Here is a 12457-nt window from a genome sequence, read left to right on the forward strand (position 1 = left end):
TTGTATGATTAAAGTCTACATCGAAGTTAAATTACAAAATATTATAAACAAACGTTATTGCAGTTCTTCGTCGTCACTGCTAGCAATGATTTCATACTTTTCTGATGTATCAGAATGTAGACTTCTATAGCAGATATGATACATAGTAGGAATTTTTCCAGTATCACAAAGACATAATAAGCCAGTTAACTTCTTCTTATCTATTGGCAAAAGTACCCTTTTAGCTTTTGTTAGATCACACCTGATTGAATCGGAATTTAAATCATACTTAAAAAAAAATAACATTTGGTGTATTATACGAAGTACTGATTTCCTTTATTTGACTGATTTTGATCATTCCTTTTCCATTGTCAGTTTTCCAATTTTTGTTGCCAACAAGGCTTTTGAAATCTAGGAAGTCTTCTTGTGACATTTCTGTTACATTTCATACTTTTCCGACAGTTTTGGCTATTCTTATCAAAGTAACCCATTGTTCAGAAACATACAAGACCGACTGACGTTTTTTCGCCTTTTCAATTACAGCATCCATGCTGTCTCCCTCATTTTGGGTGTGACCCTTTTCTAAAAATTAAATATAAATAATACTAACTTGGAAATAGACAGCTGCATAAGAAAACATTGAAAATATGGTGTGGTTTCTGTTTTGCCTACCACAGTTATCCGAATAGAAGATCGGTGATTTAATTTCCCTTTTTTTTGGGTCTCTATAAACTTCCACAAACAACTAGCAACTTCGTTTAAACCTCGTTTAGCAATTTGTTCATGCCATACATAACAGATACCATCATTGTTGCCTATATCAAATATGGTGAAGTTGTATGTAGCATACTTACTTTTATAATAAAAATCGCTTTCATTCGATTGGATAGTCGCTAAAAGTTTTTGGAGATCGAAACATGCAACGCAGATGGTCTTATCTGTTAAGGCGAGTTCTTTGTTACTGTTTTTCATATTTCTAGCCACTATTTTATTGGCTAAGTGACGTTCATAGTTCTCCCGTAAGTCGACCTTCCCAGTTTCATCAGCTAGGTTAAAGACTGAGCAGAAATCGCACTGATCTTTCTTTGGTCTAAAGAAATATATTAAATTCAGTGTTAAAGATGTCTCTATACTGGCGATGCGTAGCAAGTTGTCCAATAATGTTTTCATCGCCATAAAGTTCCGTATATAGTTTATACATTTTTTGAATGCTTAAACCCTCCTCCAGATACTTCCTTTTAGAACCCTTTCGAATATAATGTGAGGGTACAAACGGAAATTATTTTATGTGCTTTCTCACACTTTCTGCAATATCTGGAGTAAGTCTATGTGGTCGAACTTTATGTTTTCCACGTTGATCTGATTGTAAAACTCCAGTTTCCTTTCTTTAAGTCAATGCTGTATTTACGCATGTTTGTGAAACCAAGAGTTTTTAAAAACATATTTGGTTTTGTTCACCGCCGAGCTGAAAATGATATTGCCGAGAAAAATTCCTACGAGAGTGTACACCAGCAGAAATAGTACTTTGTTTTTTCTCTATCTGTGTCACATGCTGTACAATAAAGTCCCATTGCCTTGTATGATCTTGCAAGTTCCAAAAGTCTTTAAAAATCTTCTGTCTCATTTCTTGATTCATTTTTGTGTTACACTTAAGTCTGCATGTTTGTTGGCAAGGTTCGCCTATTTTCTTGCCTTTACCAGTTTTCCCTGTCGATTTGTACGTTCTATACCAACTTAATCTTAAAATGCGAAAACTGTATTAACTCACGAGATAACGGCGCTTCCGTTCGGAATGCCGAGGAAGACTATACTAACTTAAGATAGGATAGTTTTCGTTGGAAAATGTATAGATATACAAGTTAGTACAATATTGAAGTGCAAAATTGGTTGCCTAAACATGGTCAAATTAACTTAAAACTTTATTCGTTGAAAGATATCACGGTAATCTACTTATTCGGGGGTGTAACTCAAAAACGCCAAAAATTGAGTTAGTACAGTCTTCGTTGGACGAGTCGATATCACCTCACTACAATGATAGTGTCAAAAGGAAAAGATGAAGACAGACAGTACCCTGGATGTAAGCGGAAAACTTCTTATTGGCGATATCTATATTATTGTTTTTTAACAAAACAAACTCTTTGCTGGGCCTGAGGATGAGGCAAATATTGTAAGCCTCGAAATCGGTCGCTTCTGTAAAACTTTGAAAGTAAATATTAGATTGTGAGTATTGACCTTTTTAATATATTTGTTCAATTATGGACTCACACTTGCAACCCTTTTATCATCATAATAATTATTATAATAGAGTCAGAATAATATTAAATTTACTTACTTCAGTTGAAAGAAAGCAGCAAACACCTTAAAAATATCCACAGTTCTAAGTTTATTTAAATAACACTATAATTATAAACCAACACTATAAATATACCAACACACATATATAGAGCTATTAAAAGTACAAATTATATTTATATAATTCAACAGACATAAATATGATTCGTAAGGATTACTGAATCCATATCTGTTAAAACTGCAAATTATGCGTCTTTGTTAAGAGGTGTAGATTGTCGTTACTTGTGAGTTTCTACTTGTTACTTTTGATACGCTTTTGTATATAATCAGTTACAGTATAAGTGATTTTGTAACAAGTAGATACCTCTTCAGCATCTCTAGATACTTGGAATGAATATATCACGCGTCCCTAGTTTGTATATTCTACTTTTCTGTTAGGCGAATATAGTATAGTTTTATTTTTGCTACGAATTAATAGATCTCCCCTCGTATTAAAATTTTCAACGATCTATGGGCCACAGTTTGAATACAAACACATTAAGCCATTTTGGTGTCTAAGTTTATTTTTTTAGAGTATATAAAAAGATCAACCCAGATTTCATGCTCTGAATGCGCCTCCTCAATCATTTTAATTGCGAGTATATATCTTTACAGCGACTGTACGTGAATCATCCTGTATTGAACTAAAGATAAACAGATCAAATGATGCAAATGTTTATAAACGAACTATTGAACTGTAGCATGGGACTGCTCGGTATTTTTAATTTATTCCTTTATTGTTTAATAAGTGAGGAATAACATTAAGTTACCTGTCGATATGAACGGCGTGTGTGCGATGGACACACGCCGTTCAGAGGACAAAAAATAGGTCCGAAAAATTCGTTTTCGTAGCGCGACCAAGAATAGAAACATTCTGTGTTAGCGTTTATTCCAAGATATTTTTAGTTTAGCAGTTTTAAGCGAGTGGGTCCGGCGCTTTACTGCGAATATGTGATGTTAGTGTTCAGGTGGTGCGTGTTGTGAAAAACAAAGTTCTCGTAACGATTCCTCCGGTGTATTTCGTGATTATGATAAACGCCAATGTACAGCTCTGGTTACTCTTATAATCGCTACCGTCCGAATAGGGACATTTCGCGGGAAACGGTCCGTCGACCAGAGGATTTGAGCTGGAGCTACGGGGGGTCTTCATGGGTGTACCGACCCTCGGGCATGCCTATAAAATCCACCAGTAGCACCAAACCTTTCGAGTCCTATTCATCCACCAACTCCAACAATGTCAATACCACATCCCAAAGACCGAGATATACTCGCTCTTCAACCACCAGCAACGTCGCGCAGTTGCTTAGCGATTCGTGTTCGAGCTTGCTGCAGAAACTCACCACTAGAGTCCGGGGGCTTTCCACTACTGTAGAAAGACAACTTTCATCTTCGGATACTGTTCCTTTAACATCAAGTACTTCATCAAAATCGTCAAATTCTGGCTTCCTTCTTTTAACAACCAGTAAAAGTACTACTGTTGTACCTAATTTCGGACATACTATATCAAGATTAGAAGACAAATATTCCTCGGTTTTAGATAAAATATACAAAAAACAGAACAAGGATCCGGAAAAAACTCCAGTGCCTCCTGGAAGGGCTTTGGCCAAGAGTTCTACAGCTGTCAATATCTTTTATCCAGAAAAATCGATTTACAATAACATCAACAACGATCATACAGTCTACAGAAGAGAAAAGACCCCCTATAAAGAGAGCAGGAAGTCGTTGCACAATACGAGGCACTATCCAGAGCCTCAATACGTTTATTTAGATAAGGATTCAGCTTATAGAGTTCGACATAAGTCAAATCATTCCGAGCTACGCCCCAGAAGATCTTCGAAACCTAACCATAGGAATGGATTGAGTGAGGTAAAAATTAAAGCGTGGAAATATTACTCATTTATTTTGTTTTCGTTCAATTTTATTTTAAAAATAGAATACTTTTCATATAATTAAATTTTAGAATATATCGAATACAAAGATACTACTACCATAACCACATTATGCTACAATGTTATTGTAGTATATTGTGTATACAAATGATTTATTATAAACAATATTTCTTCATACTTACTACAAGCTGAAATTACATAATTATCATTTATTAGTTTTCTGCTAACGCTCTCATTATCTTTTCAAAATTAGTTGCTTCTTCCGTGCTTATATAGGTACCTTTTGTATTTTAAGAAAAGACTTTCTGTTTCCACTTTTTCTTTCTTTTTATATTTTACATTGATTTTTTTTTCCATTTTTGAGGTCTTCTGTGTCTATGCCACAGAAACACCTTTTTGCTCCGGTCCATCTTTTTTGCATTCATCACTGCCGAATTTTGTGTGTAGCTTTTTATTAATAATAGTTTATTCTTGGAATAATAATAATTTTGTTCCTTATCATATTCGATTTCTGCTGATTCTTTTAATGTGTACTTTTTTTCTTCTCCTTTTTTGAAATTGTTTGCTTGTGGTATCTTAGTAGTTATCATATTCTTCTTCTTCGTATTGCGCCGTCTTCTAACGAAAGTTGGCGATCACTTCTACTTCTTTAAACGCTTCCCTTATCTTTTGCAACGTTAATTATCTATTCAACTCTGAGATTAGTCCCATCTCTGATATACCTCTGATATTTCTTCTTTATTCCCAAGCCTTTTCTTCCCTCTACTTTTCCTTGCATGATGACATGTAGCAGAGAGTATATATCGTTTCGAATTATGTGGCAAAGATAACGTGTTTTCTTATTTTAATTGGATTCATAAGCTTTCTTGCCTTGTACAATTTACTTCTTCGTTTGATACCCTTGCAGATCAAGGAATTTTAAGCATATGCTTATATAGCCATATTTTGAATGCCTCCAATTTTTTTACGGATTAGGCTTTCAGAGTCCAAGCTGCTACCCCATAGTAGCAGTTGTGACCATAAATAACAATGGACGAACCTCAATCCGATAACCGTACTCAATTTTTTATTTGTAAACATTGAATTGTATTTTATAAATCCTTTGGAAGCTATTTCAATTCTGACCTTTATCTCCTCATCTTGATCTAATTCGAATAATCGCTCCGAGGTATTTATGCTTGTCGACCCTCTCTAACGTTTTACCCTCCAATGTCAGATGTACTTTGTCAACGGGCGATCACCATGTATTTGGTTTTATCTATATTCATTGTTAGTCCCATCTTTTTGCTTTTTCTACTAATGATTCTACAAGAAATTGTAAATCGTCTATATTTTCTACCATGATTGCGGTATCGTCTGCAAATCTTATGTTATTATGGTGCTCCCTCCAATCCTTACACCTTCAGTTCTTTCCGATAGTGCCTCCTGAAATATTACTTGGGAGTACACATAAAATAATTGTGGCGAAAGCACACATCCCTGACTTCTCTTTGAATTTCTACTTGGTTTATCTCACTATCTTCTACCCGTACTACCACTGTTTGATTGTAGTATAGATTTTTGAGTAAATTAATATCCTTGGGATCTAGGTGTATGTGGTTCAATGCATGTATCAGTTTACCATGTTGAACTCTGCCAAACGCTTTTTGGAAATCTGTATAACATATAAATACGCTTTTATTATATTTCCTGCATTTTTATAATAGTACCGTCATTGCGCACAATGCCTCTCTTATTCCCATTCCACCTCTAAATCCAAATTGTGTGTTGTCTAATTATTCTTCACATTTTTTATATATACGCAGTTGAATAATTTTGAGTAGTATTTTTAAAGTTTGTCTCATGAGACTAATTCATCATCAGTGGCATTATAGCTCGTTATGAGCCAAAGCTTTCTTCCGTCATTGCGCACAATGCCTCTCTTATTCCCATTCCACCTCTAAATCCAAATTGTGTGTTGTCTAATTATTCTTCACATTTTTTTATATATACGCAGTTGAATAATTTTGAGTAGTATTTTTAAAGTTTGTCTCATGAGACTAATTCATCATCAGTGGCATTATAGCTCGTTATGAGCCAAAGCTTTCTTCAGAACAATCTTCCATTCGCCCCTGTCTCTGGCAACTCTTCTCCATGCTTTAACTCTATTTAGATCTGGATTTTAGATCATCCTCTATGTTATCTTGATACCTAAGTTTTGGTCTTCCTCTGGCTCGTCTTCCCACTGGTCCTCTTCGGTCGAAAATTTTTCTGATCGTTGCATCTTCATCTCCCCTAATTACATGTCCTATCCACCAAAGGCTTGCTAATTTAATACATTTTACAACGTCAGGTTCCCCAAAACGTCTATATAACTCAAAGTTGTAGCACGTACACTACTACTAATTAATCGGTATTTACTGGAAGATTTAGGATTATTTTTCTTGGGTAAGGGTAAAAAGATAGATTTTAACCATTCATCAAGAATTTGACCGTGGTGGTATTTTTTTTTTAAATAATTTAGTTAGACACTCTATATTTTCGTCATTTAGGATTTTTAATACTCATATTTCTACTGGAATTCCATCAGGACCGAGCGCTTAATCAGTTTTTTACCTGTTTCAGCTCCGATATTAGAATTTTTATATTTTCATTAGTTGGTTATGGTTCATCTATTTCCTTCCCTATTATCTGTAAACAAGTCGTTGATGTATTTCTCCCAAGTTTGTTGTTTTTCTTCTACTGATAATTAGAGATCACATTGGAGTTTCTTATGACTTGTGGTATTCTCTTCCGTGTATTACCAGTAATTTCTTTCAGTTTCTTATGTAGGTTATGTGTGTCGCGTTTTATATTAAATTCTTCTATTTCAATGCAATTTTCATCCATCCAGCGTTCTTTAGCTTCCTTGATTTGCGTTTCTACCAGTTTCTCCATTTTCTTGTACTTTTATTTATTTGTATTTTTATATTTACGTTTTTCTTTTATGAGCTTTATATCATAAAAGAAAAACGATGTGTGGTTCTTTTTTTTTTTGGTACTTGGTTCCGTTCTACACACAAACGTTTCACCAACGTTAAGTACGGTTATCATATACGTAACTCGTTGGAATAAAGATTCTTTTTATTTGCTTTGTTCTATCTTCCTCACGTTGGCAATCATTCTGGCGAATTTTTCTCGACATTGTGCAAGTTTAAACAGTTAGTAACACTGTGGATACCTATCAATGGTAATATTCCACAAATTATAAAATATATTCTTTAGGCTTTACAGATTGAAAGACGTTTTTAAAATGCACGATTTTTAATGCAGCTAAAAAATTGTATCTGGAAAACGATTTGTGAGCTGTAAAACCCAATCTTAAAAAAAATAATTTTTGTTGTGGTTCATGCCTCAATATAGATCTATGACCTTTACATTCGTATGCTCTAAGGCTGTGTGATAATTAAGACATCATCCGTACCACGTTCAAATAACCACTTTTTTTAGAAGCCGTTTATTATCAACGAGTCGTACTGAAGTCACCTGGCTTATTGTACAATTTCCATTGATTCATCATACCAATTCCAGAATTCTGAAGACTGTATCAGCTTATACAGGTCTACGGGGTAGATGCCATGGGTTTTTGGAGTCTGTTGTTCGTCTCCATGAAACAGCTTTATTGTATGCCGGCTTCCCTTTACTGGCCTATGTCTAGTAAGGAAGTCTGTTATGAAAATGAAAATTGCAATTGGTTATCGGATATTTCGGTTTCCTCATGTATCCATTTATTAATAATTACTCTTTTCCATATTTTCATGCTTTGACTAAGTACTCTGTACATTGTTGTACTTCCGTTGTTTTTGTAAACAGCTACTAATATATTGCTTTTCCATTCGTCTGGCATTTGTCCAACTTCCATAATTTTATTAAATAAACCTATTGGCCAACTTGATCTTGTCTCTACCAATTCTTTTCACACTTCTCCAAGAAGATCATCTGGCCCAACAGCTTTTCCTTTCTGTATTTTTTGAAGTGTTTGAACCACTTCCTGGTTTGTTATTTTGGTGACCATTGATGTTACTGTCTCCGTTCCGTTGACCCAACTGGTTTTCTGTCAAAGTCCTCATTTAATAAACTATCAAGGTACTTTTTCCATCTCTTTTTGACATCCTTTTCGTAAATAAGTATATTTGAATATTTTGTTATTTTATTAATCTGATTAAAATCTTTTGCTTTCTTTGCTCCATGTTTGGCTATTTTATATTATGTTCATTTCTCCTTCCCTAGTAGAACTAGCTTTTTCTACTGCTACTTTCGCTTCCTTTTTGGCGACCGTATAGTTTTGAAGATCTGCGTCTGACCTTTATTCTTGCCAATGTTTATAAAATTTTTTCTTGTTTTATTTTTTATTGAACTTCGTTTGACCATCACCAGGTCTCTTTATTCTCAAACTTCTTTCCTCACGTTTATTCAAGAATTTCAAGAGCAGTATCCCTGATGATATACCTATCTTCCTCCAAATAATTGTATTAGGACTTTTAACATATTTTTTCTACTATTCTTCCCTGAACAGACCTTCTTTCTCGTCCTTTAAAATCCACTGCTTGATTTTTTATGGTCCTCTTCGATATTATTCGATGTGATTTGTTAGCTGATCAAAATCCTACTTTCATATGAAATTTATCAATCTTTCCCACACCTGCCCTAATATTAGTTGTTACTCTTTTATAACATACTTATCTTTTTCACTTTTACATTCTCACCGGGCATTCCTTTCTTATTGAACGCTGGCCACAAAACTCTAGTCTGTGGAATCCAACTCTCTTTCCTCATTTGTTTTGCGTACATGTTCTTGTTAATCGAAAGTATCTTCTAAGGAATTTCATCTTTCTTGCAGCTATTATTAATGTTTAATATATATATGTGTTTGTTGTCATGCTTAGATAATTATTCTACCTGATGAGTTTCAGTTTTATATTTCTCTCTTTTTTTCCTAGTCTCTGTTTAATATTTTCTTTAGTTGATTCTTCTTTCGTTATTATAAACCCCAAGTATATGCATTTAGCTTTCCTTTTACTATTGTTTTTGTTTATTATTGTATTCTGTTTTCATCAAGTTTATAAAGAAATATAGATAACAATAAATGAGTAGTTTTTCCACACTTTCTCAGATAAACGACAGAAAAACTACATCGGGTCTGAAACTATGCCCCGTGGAAATCAAGTACCATGAACAACCAGCTCAGGTTCACTCAAACTTCGAGAAAACCCTCAGTCCCCCGGCGATACGGGCCAACGACAAGGAGCTTACTACGATCCCTAGTGCTCCAGACACCGAGACACAACGTGAAGCGAAAAGGGTAGAGATCCAGAATTTGATAGCAAAGTATTCGGCCTTGGATGAGGCGTATAAGTTGAATGACAGCGCTTACAGTTCTGCGGCTAGTACATCCAGTACCAGTTCCAAGCCCAGCGTTCTGGCTAGTGTTACGCAGAAGTACTACCCCAACCTGGCGCCTGCGGTAAGTACTTGCTACAATATTCATAAATAATAGATTGTTGAATGGCAACTTATTAAGCAGTTCATAAAATCTAGTTTTGTACATTACATAGGCGTCGACTTCTCTTTTTCAATTTCTCTCTATTTTTAATAATTATTTACCCCGATTGTTCAATGGAAATAAGTTTAATTAGGGTATTGGTAATTTCGTCACAATGACAATAGAGTGTATTTAAAGTTTTTGTTAGTTAAAATACTAGTGATATCTGTGTCAGAAATTAAAAAGATTGACTGAATAGTGAATACATACTTGAACTATTTGCAGACTACAGGAATAAACTTTCACAGATACAGTGTGAAACAGGACCAGGTATATTAAATAGAAAACTATAAAACGCAGTAAAAATGATAAAAATAAAAAAACCAAGTGGATTCTACGAAATCTTTACATAAAGGAAACTCATAAAGGAAAGTCTATAACAATAGTATTAATCTTTTTTAACAGTCTATAACCCTAGTATGTATTATACCTAAAGAATGGTTCACATTTATCACCATTCTTAAAAAAGTTATAGAGATGATGGCCCCTCTTCATAATCGCCGATTACTGACAAGTAAGCGCGAGAACGACTGTGTAGAGGGCATACTCGGTTATACTTGTCCATCATTGTCTATGATTGCCTACAACCTGTGAGTTATCGATTTTTCGGAGACGCATCAAAGGGAATCAGTTGATGCTTATGGTTCGAAATACTATTACGGACGATTATGTGGACGCTAATGCCTACACTACACTATCAGCGATGATGAATGATCGTGTGATCGTCTATAATCGGCACAATCATTCTACAAGCGTATGTCCTTTACACAGTCATCCTTGCGCTTACTTGTCTATAATCACCAATTATGAAGGAGGGTTATTACAATGCTAGTTCATATCACCTCCACGTGAGATGATCATACATTCAAATTGCTCATGCAGGATGTACAATGTGGCGTGAACTACTTGCCATGTATCGTCATCCTGATGAAACCAAATGTTGTTGGTAATTATCCTCCTCTAGTGCTCACCGTTAGCCAACGTTTTTCTCAGAAATCTGGACCATTGACGCCTCAGCCCAAAATTGCACCAAACAATGCCGTTTTTGGGATGTATTGGACGATGTAGATACATGAACTCTCTAGCAAAACCTTATAAAAAAATATTGAGTATCGAATAAATATATCATTTCAACTACACTGGTCAACAAATTGATAAGGATCATAATCATTATTTCAAATATTTTAAAAGTTTGTTGATCGTAGTATTTTTTCATTGGTTATAGTTAGTAAATATATATATTTTTAAAAAATACATAATCAAAAGCAAAAATAAAATATTTTAATAAGAAAAACAATATATTGAAATAAAGTAATACAAAAATTGTCTTCTACAAAATCCAAAATAACAAGATAATCGTCCTACAAAACTTATATAAAAAATTCTAATATTTTTTTGAACCTTCTCGTAAACAAATTAAACTTCTTACTCTATTAGGCATACTCTTAATGCATTAAAAAAATTTTAATCCAAAGTTGTCCATATGTGCTTCACAGCTTCACTTAACTGTTGAAGCGTATTTATAGTATTATCTAACACATTTAGTTGTCGTATTATAGCGGCCCAGAGAAGTTCTATGTAGTTTATATCTGCTAACCAGGCTGGCCACTCTATTCTGTCAATACCGGGATGCTGTAATCTTTCGTTCACAATTCTTGCACGGTGGGGATGGCCATTGTCGTCAATAAAGACAAAACTTTCTCCTATTGTACCCGCAAATAGTACCATAATTGGTTCTACAACCATATCTCTATATTTCTGAGCTGTCATCATAGCATTCGTCAGAACCACTAAGTCAGTGCGGCTATCAAAACAAATACCACCCCAAACAAAAATAGAGCCACCCAAAAAAGCAGTTGTAGGCACCCTATAATGTTCATTATATCTCTCTCCTTGTTTCCTCCAAACCAAAATACGACCATCGGAATTGTTTATACGAAATCTGGACGTATCTATGAATAAACAATTTCCCCATTCGTTGATTGTCCAGTTGCGGTGTTGATTTACAACAATTTGTGGAAACCCCAAACGTTGAGCCACTTCACGTTAACCCTTCGTTAAACCACCGTACAATCTGTTGCATTTGGACAATTTCTAAACGTCTTCGAGTCTAAACTATTAATCACAAACTGTGTTACTATCAAATGCAAATATACGACTTTAGTATTCAACTTTTTGCTGACGATAGTAAAAAAAAAAAAAAAAAAAACGGATGGCCACAATAACAAAATTTATTTTATTTTGTTTAAAATTGATAACAAAGTTGGGGTATTAATATTATTTTAATTATATTAAATTTTTACAAACTCCGACTATTTCTGGCGTAAAATATTACTCTGATCCTTCAGAGTGCACTGTAGTTCAGTAATTATTATTCAAACAACGTAAGTTTAAATATTAAATGAACGTGATACAATTCTTTCAATAAATAACTTCTTTCGGATTTAATTGTCTTTAACAAATTTTTTTGGTCGTAGGGAAAATACAGTCAGTTACTCACTTAGAAAGAAAATTCTATCTAATAGCGGTTTGACTCATACCAAATTTTTATTCTAATCTCTTTACACACTATACTATTAATGATAAAGAAACAGTCAGAATGATATTTTAACCTTGACATTGAAACTGAAAATTTGCGCTAGTTCTTTTCTTATTTACACAATCGCTTTCAAAAAATCTGCATTTTTACTGCCTGTAT

General features: G+C 34.2%; 1 protein-coding gene across 2 annotated transcripts in view; it reads left to right on the forward strand.

Annotated features, from left to right (window-relative positions):
• The first annotated feature begins 3051 nt into the window (after positions 1 to 3051).
• Positions 3052 to 12457, forward strand: part of LOC140432756 (uncharacterized) — a 61654-nt gene continuing 52248 nt past the window's right edge. Inside the window, exons 1-2 of one of the 2 annotated variants that reach the window (XM_072520842.1) lie at positions 3052 to 4176; positions 9331 to 9681. In XM_072520842.1, coding sequence (XP_072376943.1) covers positions 3352 to 4176; positions 9331 to 9681 — 1176 coding nt within the window. In that variant the 5' untranslated portion in view covers positions 3052 to 3351. The remainder of the gene's footprint in view (positions 4177 to 9330; positions 9682 to 12457) is intronic. The other variant, XM_072520841.1, reaches the window with a different exon arrangement.

The sequence above is a fragment of the Diabrotica undecimpunctata genome, chromosome 1 (assembly GCF_040954645.1).
Source record: "Diabrotica undecimpunctata isolate CICGRU chromosome 1, icDiaUnde3, whole genome shotgun sequence".
Lineage (NCBI taxonomy): Eukaryota > Metazoa > Arthropoda > Insecta > Coleoptera > Chrysomelidae > Diabrotica > Diabrotica undecimpunctata.